We start from the raw sequence: 22,497 nt of genomic DNA, 5'->3' as shown, positions 1-22,497 counted from the left end.
AAATATCTTAACACAGCCTTACATATAGATGATCTCCAAAGAGAGGGAAGGACTGGACCATACAATGTAGTGATGCATTGCCTAACAGCAGAACTCACTACAATTAGGTGATTTTGGTGATGTGGAAGAAGAGATATCAGTGGGCATTTGAATCTTCTCAAAATGTGTAAGTATTGCAGTCCTGACATAGTGACAGAATCTGCTTGTTGTAGCAGAAGAAACAAAAATAACTGAAGAAGATGTAAGATGATTAAAACCAGGAATTGTCAAGCAACTGTGGTGCTCAGTGAAGACAGGAGAAATGTATTAAGAAGAAATCTTAATTATGTTGTTCAAAATATAGTTTCTTTTATGTCCTAAGGATATTAGTTAAAGAAAAATACTGGAATATACTACTTTGGCTGTGGGATCCATATGGAATCCAATTGCTTAGGTCATGATCACAGGCTAGGGAGTTATTGGCAGAAAGAACTGTCCTGGGCTTTGCTTTTGTTTTGGTTTTAGAAATGATAGGGCTTGAAGAGTTTGTTTTAAATATTTGTGTTGTTATCACATATTAGCTGTTAAGTGTCAGTGCTGTGTTTTTGGAATTATGCAAGACATGTTAAAAAAAATTATCTCTGACCAGAAGAGCTTACAAATGTGCTTTTAAAAAGTTTTATGTTGTCAGTAATTTTTTCTTGCCTTTGACTTGCCACTGCATTCTGTATTAACATCTAACATCCAGGATAGGTATTCAGCACGTATATCAAAGGGCTATTGATGCTGTCATGATAGACACCCATTAAGCATCTGGCCATATGATAGTGTATTGAAGAAGTTATCCAATGAGCAGGTGATTATTTCTGTAATTTTCTTTTATCTCTTGGCAACCTTAGATTCTAGTTCATCTGAGCTTCAAGCCAGCACTGTTGCATAAGGAGGCAGTCCAATCTTTGTCCTTCACAACTAGTGTGTTTCTGTGGCCAAGCAGTAAACCCAAGCAGAGAACCAGTATAGTTAAAATTATTTGTTTTAATGTACAGTCACAGAAACACTCTAGGAGATGCAGAAGGAAGATGCTGCTGTGGTGCATGGAGGATCAGAATGAAATCTAATTGGGAGAGCATGGACATAGGATGAATGTGAATCTGTATCTTTGACAGCATTAGGCAGGTTAAAAATAGCTTCTGGAAAGCTTACTCCTTTAAATTATTTACAGTAAAATTTTAAGGTTCAGTCTCTCTACAAGTAGACCCTGAAAATTGTCTCTACAGTTTTGAGAATATAGTTCCTTGGGCAATGTTCAGGATGGGTGACAAATGCAGTAAAGAGGGCAGGAGATCGATTTAGCTCTGTAGGGATATTTCATTGAAGCAGAAGAATCATTCAGAGTACTGACAGAGGAGACAGGTCCTAGATTCTTTTACTGTTTCCCCTATCTCTCACTAGCAGTTTAGTTGTCCACTGTTTTCTTTATATGTGTATTCTTGTTGGGTTTCTGTATCGTTTATCAAGTGAATAGACAGATGCTGCCATTAAAGAGAGGAAGATGCAGTCTCTTGGTATTGGCAGGGACAAGTCATAAAGCTCTTTTGGCCTCCAATAAAAGGCAATTGATGTCTCTCCTGATCTTTAATGGCTTGCATGTTTTGGTTTTTTTTGTTTAATTGGAGGCAGCCATTTACTGCCAGCATCTTACACCTCCACTCTCAATCTGCTGTGAGTCCACTCAATCCTTTGTGTGCTTTCTCCTAAGACCAAAGTTTTTTTATTCTCCCTGCAAGGAGCGGCTTTGTTAGCCCCTCCCCAGCTGAACACATACATCTGAGACTAAAACTTTACTTTCTGCAAAAGAAAATATATAGACAGTGGACTTTGGTTGTCTAAAATGACCTATTTGAATAACTGTATTCTCTATATTTTGACATATACAGACTGAAGTGTTTCCTAATGGTGAAAGTGTGACACCTTGAATAACATTCTTTTTTGTGTTCTGGGTTGCTTGTTCTTGAATCATATCCTAGAAATATGTAAAGAGAAGACAAAGCAGAGTTACATTTTTATCAAAACCTGCCTAAGTCTATCATTATAATGATTTTTAGAGCTTCATATGGCAAATCATAATTTGAATGGTAAGATCATACTTGACTGATTTATTGTGTCAAATCACTAGTCACCTCTAGGCCATTTAATAAAAACTAAATACATGAAATAATTATTTTTCAGGAAGTACAGACATCTTCCCATCCATATGGAAATTCTGTGCAATCAACCCTGAATCTCAGACAGCCAAACAGTGTAAAACTGCAGAGCTGCAGCATTTGATTTATGGGCAGCTGAGCACTGCAGGCAGCAAGAACTCCTCCTTGGCTTGGCAGTGACTGTTGTTTTCACTGAAATGACTATTGCTGTAGAGATCTATTACCATCAAAGGATCTGAGCCAGTTTCACATACCCATGAGGTCCTCCTTTGGTGCCATTGTCACTGTTAGCAGTTGAATGTTCTTGCCTCTGTCTCTGTGGGAAAGTTAATATGCAGTGTGGCAAAATCATGAACCACAAAAAGTCAAACCCAGGTAAAAAATGAAATAGGGCAACATTGGAAAGCCTAGTCCACATATTTTTTCCCACCTAAGTTATCAATAAAACGAGCTGTTATTAATTAAATAAGCCAGTCCAGGAGCATGGGGCAGCAAGTTACCCAGGGGTTTGTGAGTTTCCACTGATTCTTCTGTTGGTTTTGCCTGCAGCTGGGTTTTGGGGTTGTTTTTCAGTTTTGATTTCCCCAATAAAGTTCTTCACTTGTATTAAGCTGTGTGGTTCCCATTCCAAGACGTTCTGTTTAAGTCATGCGACCTCTGAAGGAATTAAACGTTTTGCTTCCTGAACAGAAAGTCACTAGAATATTTACATAGTGAAGTACTCTCTCAAGATTTATCTCTATCTTCTTCCTGGATTTTAAAGAAAATAAATTCCACTTGGTTCAAGTTGATTTTTGCTTTAATTTTTTTAATGATGAGTTGAGGACACTGGGCTGGAAGCACAGGGGTTACAGTGCTCAGTTCTCTTCTAAGTTTTGTCAGGGGCACTTGGTAATTAAAGTAAATTCTGTTTTCTATTGTGTAAAATAAGTCTAATGGTGCATATGGCTTTAGATTCTTACAGGTTTTTTTAATACTTATAATACCGCCTCTCACAGAATTGCAAAACATTTTTCCTTGGGTTGTTACACTTCCTCCTAATTCCTGTAGATCCTATAAATAAAATTTAAAATAAGATTTTGAAGCACAATGTCATGTTCAGTGTTTAAAACCTCCCCTCTTCACTATTCCCCCTTGTGCTAAAATTCAGGTCTGTTGCAAAAATCAGCAAATTGACATCAGTTTATTTATCCTTAGAGACATCAAATTATTATACTGCTTAAGTTCTAAAAATAAATAACTAAAGAGGGTGAAGGAAAGAGACAGAAAACAAAAAAATCTGTCACAAACTCTCCCTGAATTCTGGAGAATATATGATTAAAGCATTAAAGTGTCCAAACAATGAAACTGAGTAGAAAGTGTTTCAGCTTGGGCCTTTTAGCTGGCTCTGCATTAAGCAGTATTAATGTTTTTATACAGTCTTTGGAAAGCTCAGAATTGACCTGTTTTCATTATTTTTATTGGCTCCCTTGATGATAGACAAATGGGGCTAACTTGAGGCCAACGTAACCAGCAGGAAACTTGGGTCATGGGTAGTTACATTTTTAAAACTTGTGTTCTAGGGCTGTTCAATCAGGGTAATTGATTGATTGTTAGGTGGTGGAGGGAGCCTCTAAATCACTGGAGGTGGCCAGATAATGACAATCTGCCAGTGGATTTTGTTTGAGGTAAATTTCCCAGCTCCCTGTGGAGTCATGCTCTGCAGTGAGGTTGTGAGTCCCTTTTTTTTCATGCACGGTCCAGTCCAACTGGCCTGCTTGAACAAAATAGCCTCTGAAACTTGGAAGTTCCATTTGAAGTCTCTGCAGTGCCATTTCCCAAGAGATAAGGGGAGAAACATTCCAGAGAAGTTCATACCCCAGAAGGACCCTATGTGCATTCTGAAGTTAATGGTTTATTACAGCTCCTTATTTTTTTTTCCTCTTTCATTTTTACTTTGAAGATAAGAAGTGGCAATTGTTACTTGAAGTTGTTGAGTTTTAGCCTGTCCTACAGTAAATCACCCTGAAAGTTTAGACTTTTTTTTTTTTTTTAAATCATGTATGTTTGGAAGTTTGCCAAAGGTGCTGTACATGTGTACTTGCAGGAACTACAACCCTCAAGCAGAAACTGTTCACTCTGCTGTTCTGTACAACCATGTTCATCCTCAGTGCTCTGTGCTTGTGGATAATCCATGCATGCAAAAAAAAAGCTTTTTCAAGAACTCATCTTCAGTGGTGTTCAGCATGCTCTGGCATGTTTAGAGGTGGAATGAAGCAGAGTTTGTGTATAGGGGAATAGGGGAGGAGGGGAATAGGTGATGCCCCAGTAGTAGAAGATGTTCAATAATATCTGACATAGGTCTTGCCTCTTCATAAAAGTGAATTCAGGTTAATATAGACTGAAGTTCATCATCTATTCCAGGATGACTCCACATGTAGGTTTATCTTGACTTCTTAGATTTTTAGGGCTGATTAGGCTCTTGTTTATTGCAGATGGCTTCCTTATGATAGATACACACCTCTGAATTCCTTGAAGCTTTGTGTTTTTCCATCTTAGAATCTGAAAGGTCTGTTATTTCTTGTACTGGCATCCAGAATTTATTTGTGTCACTTTTCCAGGAGAAAAGAAGTAATACTGAACTAAGGCAGGGCTGAGCTGAAATCCAGGAACTATACAGCCTTGTCTTGAGGATGGTCCAGCTACCAGCACATGCCAGACCAGTGCCAAACACCATGGAGTTTCTTTCTGGGTGGAGCAGTGCTTGGACTTACTGTGTATGTGATTTAGCACTCACTGCCCAAACACAGAGGGTGCCAACCCCTCCTGGATTTCAGAATGTTCTTTCTTGGCTTCCCCATGCTTTTGACCATTGCAGGTTTGTAATTTAGTGCTTCAAGTCTGCAGTTACACTTACTGTTAGGTTTAGTGGGTAGTTAGAAAATTCTTTTCCAAGGTTTGTATTCTAGTGGAAACATAACATCTGACCACACTGAAGTCCCAGAAAAGATGGGTCCATGGCAAAACTTGTATGTCAGAAGTGGGGTGGGATACAAATGTCCACAAAAGTGTAGTTTTTAATAGCACAGCCAGGAAAATAAATTCTTGGAGCTTAAGTAATTCATACCTTCTAAATGATTGAGATCTGTGGTGGATCAGTGTAGCTATAAAAATGACAGTTTATGAGATGTTTATTAGTGTTTCTGAGACTGACAAAGAACAACTAAAAGTACAACCAGACCCCTGAAGTCTTGTATGGAGTATACCAGAAGATAAAGCTTTCAGTTCCTGTGTTCCTAAAGCTATTGCATGGTTTTGCTGTTGTATAAACTTGTGTCTCTTCCTTGTATATTTGATTTGTATTGTATTTACTTGTTGTGAATCAATTTAAAGGATATATTATTGGCTGTGGTGCCTATTTACCCTGACTGGTGTGTGTGAAGTTACTATAGTAACAACCAAGAGTAGATGTTTGCAGACTTGACTCCTTGGATTACAAGATATTTTTCACTGTACACTATGAACTGACTCACAGGTTTTCACAGGGGGATCTTTTGGGTGATCAAAGGACAAAGGCAGGGTGCTGGTGTTGCAGGAGACCTTCTGGATGGAGCAATCACTACCACCAGGAGAAAAAAGTCTGTTCTTTCCTTCCACTTCCTCCCCATACAAGAGCAGAGTGTTCCTCCTGATTGCCTTGCAGTGTTCCCACCTCTCACCTGATCCTGCTGCTGAGTTTCCAACTAAGCCAATTAGCATGTGGAAGTTTCATCCACAGGTGTTTGTGGGCAGGGAGGGTGGCAGTTTGATGGTCTCTGAGTGTCAGAGATCTGCACAGTGGATCTAAATGCCAGCCCTGGCATTGCATGGTGTGGATGTCAGCAAGTCAATGGAAGCTGGGCTTTAAACCCCCTGCTCATGTACAAAATCAGACCCAAGGATGAAGCTTAAAATTTAGAGGAAGTGTTTGACTTTGTTCTTTGTACCATTTCTACCCATACCAAGGGATGGGATGGATTCTCTTATCCTCTCATCACACTTGTACTTGGAGAATATCTAATTATCAGGCTTTTCAGTGCTAAAATGCTGCTATCATGAGTCCCAAGGAAAAAAACTAGACAGCTAATAAATTCATTGTCTGAGCAGCATATAAATCAAATCACCATCTACTGACTACTTAGCATGTCAATACTGAATGATGTGCCAGTATATCTGCTCCTAACTTACAAGTACTATGGAGGCAATCTGACACAATCTTCCTTCTGTTTTTCAGACTATTGGCGAGTCAGAAATGCCCAGTGTTTTGAACCAGTTATTGCCAATGATCAAGTCTTACAACAAAAGGACAAAAGATGATTATGCCTGTGAGGACTTCCTTGTTTTGCTGGTATACATATATTCTGTGGTTGGAGAAATCAAATGTGGAAAAGAGCTGGACACAGCTGAAGAAGAGGTGAAAAAAGCCCTTGTCAAGGCAATTTGTGATGAGCCAGAACCATCTCCTTTGTTGCAGAAAATTACAGGTAAGATTCTGCTTGTGTGGTGAGAAATTGGATGTCTGGGAACTGGGAGAAGTGTGTAAAAATGGCTTGACTTGTCTGTGGTGCTGAGAGTACATGAGTAAGCACAAGGATTTCCTGTAGATTTGTTCCATCTCCTGTGTTCATATATGCCAAATGCTGACAGGCTGTCCTTGAAGAGTGCTGAGTCTGATGAAAGCTCTACAAGTTGTTCTTTTTGTTAAAGGTTGACTAAATTTGTGTGTTTTCTTAAGGTAATCTTTTCCACAGTTTCTTTCATTGATTGGTGTGAAGTTGACCCTGGGAAGTCAGAATTAATCCTGGAAACATGTTCAGTGAACCACAGTTGCTTTGTGAATACGAGGAGCTTGCTTGTCTGGCATAAAAGTAGAAATGTGTCTAAAACCAACACTGAGCTTTTTGCTAAAACAACATGAACATTAGCCTTTAAAAATAGCATGCTAAGCCTTTCTTAGATGAGCACTCACAGAATAGGAAAGCCCTAACCTCTTGTTGCTGGTATCACACTTTAGAAAAAAATAACAATTATTAAAAACTTAATTTTAAGTGAGCTGTGGCTCAGGAGTGGCCTAACATGGCAGAGGGGATCTCACTTTCTGCTATCAGTTTTCTCAGTATTTAGTAATATTGAGCAGGTCATTGGCTAATTGTCTTTGAGGTGAGGAGCATATGAACATAAATCAAAATATTGAGAGAAATTTATAGTTGAAGTGTTTGCCAAGAACGGGCCTAAGTGGGGAGACTCAAAGGAAGTGGAATAATACTGCTGTTGGTTGTTCTGGTGCTATTCCCTGTGGACACTTCAAATTCAAAATACAGGTGTGGTCTCACTGGTCTGCTGTTGCTTTGAGTGTAAAATACTGTAATAGTTAAAAGACTTAAGGTAGGAATGGGGTCATTCAGTAATATTTGCACTGTGGTATTATTTTAATACTCCTGGCCACAGTGCCCACTGTGTCCCAGGCTTCTCATAGGCTTTTGCCTTCCTGTTTTTCAATATGTACTGAACATCTCATCCACCAAATGGTGTTTCCCTCACAACTTCCGTCGTGTCTTCTAGTGGATGGGATGCAGTAATTTCTAAATCTTTGTTTTCATTTCCCTTTCTCCAATAATCAAAGTTTTAAATCACAGTTTTATCAGTTTCTCTTCATTGTGTTTAATGAAAGTATGTGAAGATTTTAAGTCTCTAAAACTTCAGCAAAGTACCAAAGAGACTGCTGAGGAGAAACACAGTACAGATCATTTTAGACCAAGCCCATCATTATTATATGACAAAATCAACCGCATAACACAAAGGCAGAGTTTTTACATCCTTACATTTCTGTATCTTTTTTCACACAACTATGTCTGTGTGATCTGCATTAGTAGGTTGATAGTATTGCATCCTTTTTGTATACTTATTGCTTTATACTTTTTTGGTTCTTTCACATTCTTTTGTTTTGCATCTTATTTATTTTGAGTCATTTATGGCAGAGGTCAAAGGAAAATAACATATATTGTCATAACCAGAAATAAACATCATGTTGGCAGCAAAGTATCACATGAAATTTCTAGGAATACTCTGTAGGTAGTTTTCAAGCCTTTATTTATCCAACCATTTGCTTTGTCAGTGCTAGTGGAATTTACTGAATTTGCAATTTACTGTATTTGCAGTACAGTTGAATGGGGAAGACTTAAAACTTGAGTAGCCTTAGACCTACTCCCCCTTGATCTCTATTTTTCTAGGTCTGTGTTCTACAGCCTGCTGCCCTCTGAACCTTGGGTAGCTTGCTTGCTGCTTGAGAGCAAAGCAAGTTAGAACTGTAGGACCATCCACAAGCTTTCCTTCAAACACACGGGCACAGCAGGACTCTCTTTGTAGCAGGGCTGAAAGACAGGGAATAGAGAGCAGTGACTGTTTCTCCTCTTTGTGCAGTTGTACAGATGTAGTGCCAAGACATATTCTGCTACCAGCAGAACATCTATGAACTACAGACTGACTATTCATTTTAGCAGATGCAGGTTGACATATTTCCACAAAGTCAACACAGCTCTGCAAGTTAGCAACAGTCACGAGTCTGGACAGATCGTGTTCCAGACCTACAGCGTTCTGCCCTCATTGTACTTTTAAGTCAGGAACAAGAAAACCTTTTTCTTGTTCTTAAAGAGCCATAAAACTTAATTAGACTAAAATAAATTTCAGTAGTACTTAAAATTCTTCATTCATGATCAGAACAAAGTGAAATGCTCATGGTCTTTTATTTTCACCTGTACATCAAGGTCAGTAATAGGAAGAATGCTAAATGGGATGTATCAAGAGAGAAAACTGTGCCAGTTATTGGATGGATTTGAGAGATACTGCCTGCTGGCTCATTCCTCACCTCCATGTTGAAGTTTCAAACCATGCTGGGAATCCATGATTGGATAGCTTGAGTTATAGCAAGAGATAGCAAAATTTACTGTTACCTTTTAAAAAAGGCACACAGAAGTAATAATACATAGGCTGCAAATCCAAGTACTTCAAAGTTGAAGTTGCCAGTAAATAATTTTCCCATGTAACCATGATTTGACTCGTGTACATTGTAGCACAGTCCTCAATTTCATGATTATACAATGTGTTTTCTATGACCCATAGCTGCATTCACTGCATAGACTGCCCACAGAGAACTAGAACAACAATATAGCTTCAGTTATTCTCACATGAGGAAGAAGTACTAATAAAGTAAATTAGACTCTTATGATATTCAGCAAGTGACTTTCTCTGGCTCTCAGTTTGCAGGTGATGAAGTGGTCTGGTGCTCTCAACTTTGTGACTCATTTTGGAACTTGAAGCAGAAAGTAATTAAATTACATTTTGAGGTATTAGTGATTACATGTCTTTGAACAGAGGGGACTTTGTGTTCTACTTCCTAATACACCTGGTGCCTGATGTTTTTAGCTTGGGCCCAAGACTGTACTCAGGCTCTGTGGTTATTTCAGTTGAAATTGAAATTAAAAGCCATATCTTAGCTGTGGTTCTGAACTGCTGCCTCAGCCTTTTGCTTTCTTCTTTTCTGCAAAGCATGGAAGTTGTGTAGTCTTGACGAGTATACATTTTTCTTGGTTTTATTTGTTGTTCCCATAGAGTCACTTGAGAAGTACAATGCAAAACCTTTCAAAAGCTTTAAAAGCTTTTGAAATCAAATTACCAGTCAAAGTAATAGTCAGGTTTGTATGAGTTATCTTTTATTCCTATGGTACTTGTTAAATGTAAATTTACTGATGTTTGCTTGAGTCTATGCCTATAGGAAATCTCTAATTATGTGACTACCTCACAGGACTAGTGCAAATCTCCCCCAAAAGAAGCCGCCCACAGGTGCACAGGGGATACTGGTGCTATTTGGTGTTACCTAGTGAAACTGGGCTAGTATTTGCAGCAGAGGAAAGAAAGCAATTGTCAGAGAGAGGGCCTGTCTGTCCCATTTGCCACACCAGGTTTCCCTAGGGCACTCTAGGTTACACCCTCTGCAGAATACGTTAAAGATGCAGCACTTGCACAAACTTAGATTGTGTATGAAGCACAAGCCCTTCCAATTTCCTGGCTGTTGAGTGTTAGGATACTCAAACTTACTCTTGCCTGAACATATGTTTTCCCAAATATTTGTACAATAGCATTCTGCATTTATGTAACACCTTGTTTCATTGAAGCACCAAAAAAATATCCTGGAACTGTTAAGTAAAATGAAAATGCAGTTCATTAATCACTCATTAAGAAATACAATACTAATTTTTGCATGCCTAATAATATAAAAGTACACTAGCAATGTCTTGTTTGATGGAACTGTTAAATAATAAGTGTAGTGCTAGAGTATCCTATTGCTTTGGGTAATAAAACTGAATGTAACAGTTCCAAGATTTCTCCTGGGTGTAATTTACCTCAAACATATGTTCTTCATCACTGATTCCAGCAGAATGTTACAAATTGGAGGGGAAAAAGAATAGACCAGAGCATAATGGAAAATGATGCTTTTCCCAGAATGCTAGGTTTGGGAGCTTTAGGGGTGGGGCTTTTTGGCAGCTGTTTGGAAAAAAGAACCCACTGCAAAATAGCATATTTATTTTATCATCTTATCTGTTCATCTAATTCTCTAAATGTCTGTGTAGAGCTGTGTGCAAATGCAAACGTCTGCAAAATAATGCTAATAGAGCCACAAAGCAATAACAAAAAAATCTATTTTTTCAGCTGCGCCACTCTCTCTTTTTCATCTGCAAGTCTCTGTGGGAGCTTTGTGGAGCAGATCTGCTTTCCATGGTGTGCTCTGAGGACCCCCAGCCTAGGCCCAGCACAGGCAGCAGGCTGTGCTGCCCTTATGCAGTAACTTTCACCTGGTAGGGCTGTATCAGTTGCATCCTCTTGAGCACAGGTGTAACAGGAATTCTTTTGTGCCAGGAACTGCTGGAATTTTTAAAGGGATTTTTGGACCTTTCTATTGCTTTTTCTAAATTCTGTGGTTTATGTAATATGTGTGGGGGGGGGGGGCCGGGAAGCAAACTGAGAAATCTTTAAGTAAAGACAGAGTGGAAATGCAGAGTTCTTTTAATGTCTAGAGTCTTGTACAAAGGAAATACAAGCTGTCTGAAGTCTAAATTTTACCCTTTTTGACCCATGTATGAATCTAGGGACTGGGAATCATAAGACTCTTTATCTTTTATTTGTCTGGAGATACACCTAAATCTTTGGTTGTGGGTGGAAAGGTTGGATGCTATTTCTTCCTCTTTTCTCATAGATTTGGGTTAAATTTGAAAGAACAGAGTAAAGGTGATGGGCCAGTGGAGGATTCCTTGCCCATGGCAGAGGGGTTGGAAACAGAGGATCCCTTCCAACTCAAATCATTCTGTAATTCTGTGATTCCATGATTCTGTGGAGTGTAGGCATTGCCATATTGGATTAGACACTTCTTGATGGATTCTGCTTGTCCTTTGCACATGATTTTTTGGGGGAGATGTTGCATGTTAATGAAGTTACGTGCTAATAATGCCAGTGTGGCCTAAGTATTGTTAATCCTAAAATCACCTCTGGTTTTGCAGTAAATGTTTGCATTCCTAGACAGGGACAGCCAATTCTCTCAGTGGACAGATATATACACTTTTATTTGTTTGTGATCTTCACTTCACTGCTGGTTTGGAGCAATGATTTCCCAAACCTGGATATTTTATGGGTGGGTAGGTAGGTATGAAATTGGCTGAAGTTACACTTCAAATCCCCTTTAGACTAAATGTGCCACTTGTTCTGTGTAGAAGAGTTTTCCCAGCTTCACAGCAGAGGTATAGCTCAGGTATCTGGTGGTGATTTTTATTCATACAGAAAAATAAACCATTTTTTAAAACATAAAATCCAAGAGTGAATTCTGATGGTTTTGAAGTTTCCATGTTTTTACAGAAAACAAGTGTTTTCTGTAAAGTTAACAAAATTTGCACTAGTTCAGTGGAAGGCTAGCCTGCCCTCTTCCTTGCATACTAGTTTATTTCCAAGTAATCTGTGAATTTTGCAGCAGAACTGATGGAAAAAAAATAGTCATGACTTGAAAAAAAAAAAGTAACACATTAATGGCAACATATAGACAAAATAAAAATGGGTTTATCTGGGGTTTCTAGGTAGTGTAGGTACTTATGTTGGGAACTACAACTGGCTGTATTTATCCAAAATAAAGTTATAAAATCTGCAACCAAATTGTTGCTTGCTATCATTTAGGGAAATGCAGAAAAATAAAAATTTAATATTGTCCTTTCTGAGTTTGCAGAGATTACATAATTGAAGACATTAAAAGTTCTTTGTTTTGAATATTTAGAGAAGTCTTAATGAGCTGCTCTGTCTGCAGACCTTCTCAAGATCTTCCATTTTGCCCAACCCTGTTTTCAGCACAAATCCAAACTAGACTCATACCAAGTACTATGATGAAAATTAACTGTATCTCAGCCCAAACCAGCACAATAATCTAAATGGTTCATGTTAAAATTTCACAAGGGTTATAGAGGTCGAGAGAATGTCTTAACATATCAAATAGCTAAACATTTTGAAGGTCTGAATAGGCTTCTCTCAGAAATACTGATCAGTTTCTTCTAGTCCTAATCCTTGAATATGTATAGAGTCATACTCATGCCTCGTGTTAGTGGGAAAACTTTGCACTCTGCTTTGAATTGGGAAGAAGACCTCTTTCCAGGTTAGTCTGTCTGTGTGCATGATTATAGGCTGCATTGTTTGGGTAATCTCTGTTCTGTTTCCTGCAAGTCCTAGAGCTCCATAGTGAAGGCAAATGCCAGAAATGTCACAGAGTATGATCTGTGTAGGGCTATCTATACATATCTGCTGTGATACGGGGAGGAGCTGCAAATGCTGATGTGCTGTGGCTGTGTGCTACCTCACCAGGGCTGCTACCTCACCATGGGTGCATTTCAAAGAAGAAAATCTTTCTCATGGGATGGCTCTAATCAAATGATAGAAAAGAAACTCAGATTATGGCAATGTGTCTTTCTCCTGTGCTCCCCATGTCTCCTCCAACAGCAAGGAGAAGGTCCTTGTCTTGCAGAGCTCTCACAGGCTGGCATGCAGATAAGATGCATTTGGAATGAGTTTTCCCTTTTGGGTTAGGCAACAAAATGTAAGCTCTGTTGTTAGAAGTAAGTATTTTCGTCATGTAACCATGCAGGCATTATTACTGCAGCTAGAGAAAATCCAGATCGTTTTCTTCCCAATTCTGCAATGAAAGCTGGATGTTCAGTAAGCTTTTTATCCTGTTGCCCCAGCTGATTCTATGGACACCTAAAATACCCCTCTCTGACTGTGTCTAAAATGACCTCCTGGTATCTATTTCTCAGTGTATTTTGGACATGATCCAGGGGAAAGCACTTGTGCTGCAGCAGTCCCAGATGGTGTTGGATGTGATGTTCACCCTGCCAGGAGCACTGGGAAGACACGAGCAAAGCTGCTCTCTGGCCAGCTGAGGGGGGCTGCTTAGGCAGCTCCTGCAGTTTAATTAATCCTGAGACGCTGCTACTGCTGCAACACTTCAGTCCTTTGCTTCATGGTAACAAAGCCATTGGGCAAAAAAAGGTCCATTCACATGTCCCAAGATATTTATCTGATTTACACAACAGTCAGAAGGATTCATGGGGGTTTTTGTCATCTCTGCTTAAACAAGGAGAAATTGGGTATGCATCGAAGAAGCAATGACCTGCTCTGTTTTAGCTGCTGACTTTGCAGATGGACACATCCTAAATTTTACCAGCTCTCCTTAGGATCCTTGAGCTCTCCAAGACCACAATACCTTTCTGCTGTGACCTTTCTAAAGGGTTTTTCCATTTCTGTTCAAAATCTGTGGATTGCAAGTGGAATACGAGTGAACCAAATCAATTGACTGCAGGCTTTGTGTCACTGCTTAGGTGGATTTCTGGCCTATTTTTCAGGTGAGAAACATGGAAGGGTCTCTAGTGAATTGTTTGAAAGACAAATTGCAGTGGTTTTTTGGATTAATTTATATCTAAATTTGCACAGGCATATTTTTAGTAGGCTTTAAAAAATTCAGGCATACCTTAAATATCACTGTTAAAAAGCTATGGTCCTAAACATGAGAAAATCTGGTTGCTTTCTACACATGCAGGTATATTTTGTTTGGATTTCATGATGACATTAAATCTATTGTAGAAAACAATCCCAATGGAAGGCCAGTGACATTGGGGATTTTTTTTTAACCTTTCATATGTTGTCTGTTTATTTTGTCTTCAACACCTGCTCTCAGTTGGTTCCAAACTGGATAGTAATTTTCATTGAAGTGTTTATAACATGAAGTCGTTTTTTCTTTTTTTAACCTGAGACATATGCCTGCAGCTCTGCAGGCCACTGTCTCACTGCCAACTTAGCAGACAGCCAACTGCAACAGGAAACTGATACCCTGCAATTTTCATTAATGATTTATATTATTTTTCAGCATGCAATTTCAATAGCATGTAGAAGATGCTTCTAATATCAAATATATCTTTGCTTCAAGCATAAAATGAAAACTGAAGCATCTTTAAAATTAGGCAACTTTTTAAAAGGTACTTTTGTATGTACGTGGCATGGTTAAATAATTTTTTTCTTTTCATACAAATCTCTTCCTTGTCAAACCTTCAAGTTTTGACGTCATGTTGTAAAATTATGAGTAAATTCTTGCTGTTTTGCAGAGCACACCCAGCCTGGGAAACCAAAAATTGTGAAGTATTAAATAACTGTCAAAACAAAAATAAAAATTTGTCAGTCATCACCCATATGACAGAAAACTAGTGAGATTGTTTTAGGGTTGTTTTTCTTTTGTATACAGACACAAATGTTAAAGTATTTGCTGTTGATTGCAAAATTGTGCTTGGTTCATTTGATTGATTTCTTGTAAGAATTTCTAAGTATTCTAGCCTGATTCTTGTCAATTAGGTATCTGTTTTAAATGCATGATGTGTGCTGGATATGATGGCACAAGGATAGACAGCATTGCCTCTGCAGAGGCAAGGAAGAATAATTGCTGTCTTTAGATATTTCTGGTTAGTTTATTCAGCTCAGTGGTGGTGGTAATTCTCTTGAAACCATGAAATTATATCACAGATGAATGCTGTTCTTCAAATTTTGGAGAGTCAGCTTATGTCATATTAACAACCTCCACATATTTCAATGATAATGCAGGATGTTGAAACCCAGTATTTCAAGGAGGAATCAAGCCCATACATAAAATGGAGTTACACAGTTCTGTGATACCACAGTGTTTAACCAAAGAAATATTTCTGAAAAATGGACAATAACCAAGCAGTCTTTTATCTTGCAACACCATTGCTGTGCTGGTCATCTTAGTATCTCAACAGAAGGACCAGGACTATAAAAATCACATTCAAAAGAATTTCTAAAATTTAATAAATAGCTCAGCGGTTTATGGCTTAAAATACATCGCTTGCCCATGCAGTTCACTCAGTCAGCATCCCCTGATTTTTCTGTCTTCATCTCAAGATTTTGAAGACTTATGGATTTTGGCTCTGGACATCTGTTAACTGCCCATTTTAGTCAAGATAATTTACTGCCTTACATACTTTGACATATGCGCAGTATTTTAAATGTTAAGTTCTGCTTCTGTATAAATTGGTGTGAAAACATATAGTTCTACTCATGTTTGCAACAGTCAAGTTTAAGGGTTGGATCAAACTGTTTTGGTGTTTTCTGTGAATAAATTCTGACTTAGGGAGATAAGCAGAATCAAATATTTTCATTGATCTGTCAACCTTGCCTAATGCAACTTTTTTTTCCACATAAAAATTAATTGCATTCTTTAGAAATGTAGTAGTGCTACTACCATTTGCATTTTCAATAATGTCTGAATATTGTCATGTATTACAGAAATTCAAAATCTCTACCTTATTGAATCAGTACTTTCTCACAGATCTCTTCATGTGCACTGAAGCTCTACTAAAGAAGATCTAAGAAGCAGATCTTTCATGGTCTTCAATTTTAAATCAACATGGAGAAGGCACTCTCATAGTCCTTTCTCCCTATTTGCTCTTGTTTAGTTTTAAATTTTGTAGTTGAGTAAATGTCACCTCTGGTGGTTAAAGTTCAGGTCAAGTTACATTTTCTATGACCCTTCTGCTCTCTTTTGCAGACACTGGGGCTGTGTTCTGTCAAGACAGGAAAGCTCACAGAGCATAGCCTAAGGATTTTTCCCCCTCCTCTTTCTCAGATATCATAATGATGTTTGTGTCATACACAATTTTAAAAAGCTAAATGCATCACTAAGTCTAGTTTAGTACCAGATGTCTTATTCTCTCTTACTTTCCCACTTTACTCATTAAAATAAATATTGTGGAAGTGGTTGACTCATGAGAGGTGGCAACAGCCAGTCACAACCAATTAGACAAATTTACCTAGGGAAAAACAATACAAATGAGGAATTTGACTTGTCTGGATTTGTGTTAAAGTGAGGAATGTGTGGATATAGTGTGTGAATGTTCTTTGTTGATTTAAATCTCCTTCAGGCTTTTGTTTCTGGTGCTGCCTGCATATATTTGTTTTACGGATCTGTGTATACCATGTGTATTGATGTAGCCACTAAGACCTTAAAAAATAACACAGAGAGAGGTAGAATTAGAGTTCTAAAACAGTCTTTGGGGACTGCTTGTAGCCACAGAGAGGTGTTGCTGCCAGTTCACCAAGCTGCAGTTCCTAGATGACATCCTCTTTCCCAGGCTGTTACTGAATATCAGCATGTCTCTACCAGAAGTCTTCCCAGAGATATACCAGGATCCCAGAGAAAGCTCTGCCTATCTTCTCTTAAAATGTTGAGCAGTTGGAGAACATACAGAAATGGCAAAAGCACTCTGTATTATCTTAAAGGAGATATCTTGTGTTATCTTTATTAGACTGGAGGCTACAAAAGAGAAAAACCTAACTAAAGCTGGGAAAAAGCCATGCCTCTGGTAGCCTTGCCTAACAGCAGGTGAAAATTGGGAGTCTGAGAAAGTGAAACAAATTCTTCAGTTTCTTCATCTTTTGTACTTGTCATCTTCTCCATACTCTCCCCACATTACTGAAAATCCTGTTCACTAAGAAGAAATGGCAAAAGAAGTAGTAGGGGCTAATTGATTACTTCTGCATCTTAATGTTGTTCATCTTAATGCTGAGGAACTGTAATTCTGGCATTTGTTAACTTTTGAGCACTTGCCTTCACAAACTGACTGTCATTCCTTTGATGCTTTCAACATAATTTCTGAAGTAATCAAACAAAATACTTAAAAGATGAAACAACATTTCAGCTATAGAGAATGATTTTACTGGCAAGTTCAAATAATTTGTCTGCACATTGTAGCTCTCTGCCACTTGTACTAGTGAAGTGATCAATGCAACAGCAGGTTGTTTTCCTTGTCTTCCAAATGGACCAAATGTTTACCAGCAGGTAAATCTACCACCTAGGCTTTGCAGGTATTTGACAGCAACAGAGTCCTGAGATTTACAAATAATTAATTCACTTTGAGATTTTCTGCCTATATTCTTTAGCTTCTTCTGTGTCTTCATGCCACAGCTCTTTTCCTCCACCGTCCATCTCATATTCCTACCTGTCCATCTGTTTTTACATCTGCCCCATTTCCAGCCAGTTGCCTCTGTCTCTCCATCACTCACACGTATCCAGCCCTTAGCTCCTTAGCTCCTTGCTACATTTGCTTTTTTATTTACTTTATCCTAAAGTTTGCCATTGATTTCCCCAGACTCCCACCTGCTGGCTATCTTGTACCTTTGCTGCATTCATGTAGGTGAAGTATCTTCTTACTCTTTGTTATTCCTAATTTCAGGTCAGGCATTTATTGTAAGGAGACTTCAGTGACCAGTTGCTATACACAGGTGAAAATGCCATGTTCTTACTGTCCCACTCATGTTCTGCAGAATAAGCTACGTAGGACAGTTCCACCCACATCCGGTTATGAAATTTAGTTTTAAAAAAGAAAAGTAAAATAAAATAAAATAAAATAAAATAAAATAAAATAAAATAAAATAAAATAAAATAAAATAAAATAAAATAAAATAAAATAAAATAATGCTTTTTAAAAAAATAGTTCTATTTATAACTTTTTTTCTTTAACTTTTTTATAGTTAGATGTCTTGAACCAGCTTTAGGAAGTACCTGTCCCTCCATTTCCAAGGAAGAGCTGGTGGAACCATTCTTCACCAAGTTGATTTTGTACTTAGAGAGCAGGCATCCCTGCCTGGTTTATGGTTTATCTGCCAGGGGCCACAGCAGGATGGTGACATTGAGTGCCCAATCTGTTCCTGGGGGCTTTAGTCAAAAAAGGTCAGGTTGCAAAGTTTGGGTGTTGCTTTATTTCTATTAATAATTATTAATTTATGCCTTTTTATTTCCTTTACATTCTTTAAAATCCTTTTTCTTCAGAAGTATTCTTATATTGGAAGTTCATCTTATATTGGAAGTACATCTCCTTTTACCAATACTGTCCCTGTCCAAAGGTCTGGACATTTTGAGTTCATGGCCCCTAAGTTATGTTTACAGTGGTTCCTTCTCAGTTCTTTGGCTTAGACAGGATTTATGCATTTGTCTGGCATGTATTTGAGAAAGAAGAATATGTATACATGGTAACATATACTCATTTACAAGTTTTATGAGACATTCTTTGTTACTTTTGCTCTTATTTGTCATGCCAATTTACCTTCTTCTCCCCCAACACAGTGCTTCTGGCAGATAGACAGGAACTGAAAATGCATCATACCTTTGATTTTGTAGTGAGTGAGGCTTTCTGCATTTTTCAATACACCTGTATCTTCCTCAATTAAGAGAATCTCTCAGTGGCCCTGAATTTAAGGTGCCATCTTGGGTGTTGCCCATGCAAATAATTTCTTCCAGTTTCTTATTTATAGTGGTGGATGGACTAGTTTGATTTGTTTTTCCTTGTACCAGCTGGGATTGTTGGATTTAATATCTATTTGATTCTAGTATATTTTGCTAGTATCTCTTCCCTGGTTTTCTGGAGATAAACTGCAATGAGTCATAAAGCACTTATTCCCAGAGATAGCTTCAGCAATTGAAGGGAAACCATGAATACTTCAGGCAAAAAACTAGATAGCAAGTATAGATGGTATGAAGGTCATTGGATTTTGCTATTTTTTCCCTCTCTCTAAGTAGATGAAGTTCTCTTCAAACAGACTGCAGAAATACCAATTAGTGTGCTTCACTCTGAAATGTAATCAAATTTAAAATGTAAAAAATCCCTTTCGGCTACAGTATAATCAGGCCCCTAATTATGAAAGGCATATGTTCCCCTCCATCCTTCTTCCCTCCACCCATGTAGATAATTGTCCTTCTTGAATGATTTCTTCTTTGCAGAAATCTTTGTGATGTTCTACTCCAGGTTTGCTCAAAGCAATGCTGTTATCTGGTGCATTAGGTTTGTGTTGTGGGATTCTCACAAGATAATATTCAATATAGTTACACTGATTACTTGCTATTTCGTCTGTCATCTGTGTTTTGGAATATCTCAAAGCTTGTCAGTCTTCCACTGGGGATTACATCATTTTGGGGCTCTCAACCATTCTGAAACAAAAGCATACTTCAGTGGTAAAATATGTACACCCGGACAGCTGGCAGTCTTTCAAGGCCCAGAGCTGACACAGAGTTAATCTCAGAGAAATACCCCCCTCCCTCCCCCTAACCCCCCCACATTTTTAACTTCCCTTTCTTAATGTAGGGATTTCTTTATGGATTATAAATAGTGGCATAAAATACATTTATTTGCTTTTTTTCGCAGCAGTTGCAGGATTTATTCTGCTGGTAATTTTGGTTTCTGTATGGTCTTTGGACTGTTTTGACAATGGTCTATTTGAATCAATAACTTTCTTTAGTGGTAAACCTGATGTATTTTTGAAATGCAGTCCTCTCAGTTATTAGTTTCCCTTTCCTTTCATGGGCAGGCTTGTGAGGAGAAAGTTGCTTGCACCTTCAAATCTACTTTGTCCTGTATCGACTTCTAACAACTAATTGGCCTCACAGACTGCACACCCCATAAGTACCATTTATGTTGTAAGGACTTCATAAGGGTTAAACTGGAGGACAACTGATTACACTAGAGTGAATTTGATCCCAGTATCCATTGTATAAAATGGCTTGAGAGCTGTTGCAAGAAGGTGCTGAAAAAAACAGCAATGCAAAATTCAACCAAGAATTTGCCATGAACGAAATCTCTGAGTGTGGTTAGTCTAGATTTTCATTCTAGTCCTACTACTTTGTTGGGTTTAAAAGGTGCTGCATATTTTAAAATATGCTGCATTTAAGTTGTTCTTCCAGATTACCAACTCCCAGCTTTTTTTTGAGTAGTCTGATTCCACACTCATGCCTTGGTGGGTCCTGTTTTGGTACCAGCTTCTGCTGTAAGGCTAATTCATAGGAAAACCCTGCATTGGGAGCTGCTGCATCTATAGACACTGCCTGAATATCTCTCTCTTAGACTCATTATGTCAGGATGTAGCCAAAATAAAAATATCTGCAGAATATTCTCAGCTTTAACAGAGTATCTTTTTTATTTTCCTAAACAACTATTTAATAAAATATCTTATCTCCCTAACATTAAAAATTTGCCTTTTCATTTTAAAGAGGATTTAGGCATAGAGTATGAGTGATATGAACTGATATGAAAATAATAACAAATAAAAAACTAAATGAGCTAATAATTCTAATTGATTTTAATTGGCATATAGCACCAATAAATAAGTTGCTATTGCTAGGGATGTAGGTGTTAATCTCTTTCTATATTTGATTCACCAGGAAATTTGTGTGAGTTTCTGCTTGATTTTTTGATAGATTTTTATTTAATTTGAAAAGATTTCATAGTGAAAGACTTTGGCAAGTGGAGAAACTATGCTTATGTTTATAAGATGCAGGCATTTCTGGTATGACAGATAAGTTTTTCTTTATGTAGAAAAGCATTTAAATAAGTGAAAAGCAAATACTAAAAAGTTCTGGTATTTTTTTTAAGACTGGGACTTTGCAAAGACATCCCTTAATAAGATTTTCTATCTCCTTTTAACTTACCACAGATGAATTAACTCCATTCTTCTTCATTTTAGTGAAATTTAATTTTAATCTCTCTTTTTTTTTGTCTGCAAAAACTTTCTAATACAAAGTGATTAGATGGACTTAACAATCTTTGCAAGGCACACCATTGCCAAAAGGTCACTTTGTAAGCAGTGGAGTAAAATTGTGCAAGCTCTTGATGCTGTTGTTTGCATCTGTGGCAAATCTGATTTCCCATTGGTTTTGCATGCAAATCATGCAGTCAAGTGTCTAAGCTATGCAGGTTGTGCAAATTAAAAGTTTGTTGAAGAGCATGTATAGTTACTAATGGCAGCTGTCCACAGGGTCCTTAACACTGAGCTGAACATTTATCTTTAGAGCTGAATGGTTCTCACTCCTAAAAGCATTAGAAAGTCTTAAGAGAATTGCTATTTTTAACTAAACAGGGCTTGTGTCTTTGGGTTTACTTAGGCATCAGTCCAAAGATCATTGAAGTCAATATGAATTCTTCTCTTACATGAGCATGCTCTAGGTCATGCCCTTAATAAACTGTTGTGTTTGCTCGACAAACCAGAAGAGATTACAACATAAAAACTGGTGTGGTATAAACCAATGATAGCCTGAAGAACTGATTCTATCTCCAGTCAACCCCTCGAGAAAAACAGAGATAAGAGCCCCACAAGAAAAACTGAACTGTTTGTTGCATCAAAGTTACCTTTCACCTGACCCTGGTGAAAATGTCTTGGCATTGCCACCCTGTGCCCACACCAGTGTGAGTGATGAGAGGCTGGGGTGGGAGATAAAACACTGTGTAAGATTTTGGAGCAGGAGTGTCTAATCATTAAGCAAACACTGCCTCATCTAAGAAGTAAAAAAAGCATTTTGATCTTTGTTTTCAAAATCTTATGATCATGACAATTGTATGGATAATGTAGATGTCTGGAAAGATGTGATGTAGATGATAGTAACAATTAAGAAATTCTATATCAGGAACAATGAAAGCATACATGGATTAGAGAGTTCATTAACTAAAAATTAGGAATTCAGGTAAATGGTGCTCTATTGTATTGTTTCACAATAAGGAGAGAAAAAGAAATAAAAGATAGTATGCAACATTATTCTGTTAGTATTCAGAGGAAAACATGAAATGAAGAAAAATCAAAAGGCTGTATTTAACCCTTTCATGTCATTACATTATAACTGAGTAATCCTCTGGGCTTAAAAATAGCTTTATAAATAAAAGGGAAG

The 22,497-nt window shown here is 37.8% G+C and overlaps 1 protein-coding gene across 1 annotated transcript in view; it reads left to right on the top strand.

Annotated features, from left to right (window-relative positions):
* Positions 1-22,497, top strand: part of SCFD2 (sec1 family domain containing 2) — a 187,687-nt gene that overhangs the window by 73,639 nt on the left and 91,551 nt on the right. The window contains exon 5 of the mRNA XM_079306142.1: positions 6,436-6,685. Within this exon, the coding sequence (XP_079162268.1) occupies positions 6,436-6,685 (250 nt within the window). The remainder of the gene's footprint in view (positions 1-6,435; positions 6,686-22,497) is intronic.

Source organism: Erithacus rubecula (assembly GCF_903797595.1).
Source record: "Erithacus rubecula genome assembly, chromosome: 5".
In the NCBI taxonomy this organism is placed as follows: domain Eukaryota; kingdom Metazoa; phylum Chordata; class Aves; order Passeriformes; family Muscicapidae; genus Erithacus; species Erithacus rubecula.
This window is presented reverse-complemented; position numbering and strand designations above follow the sequence as displayed.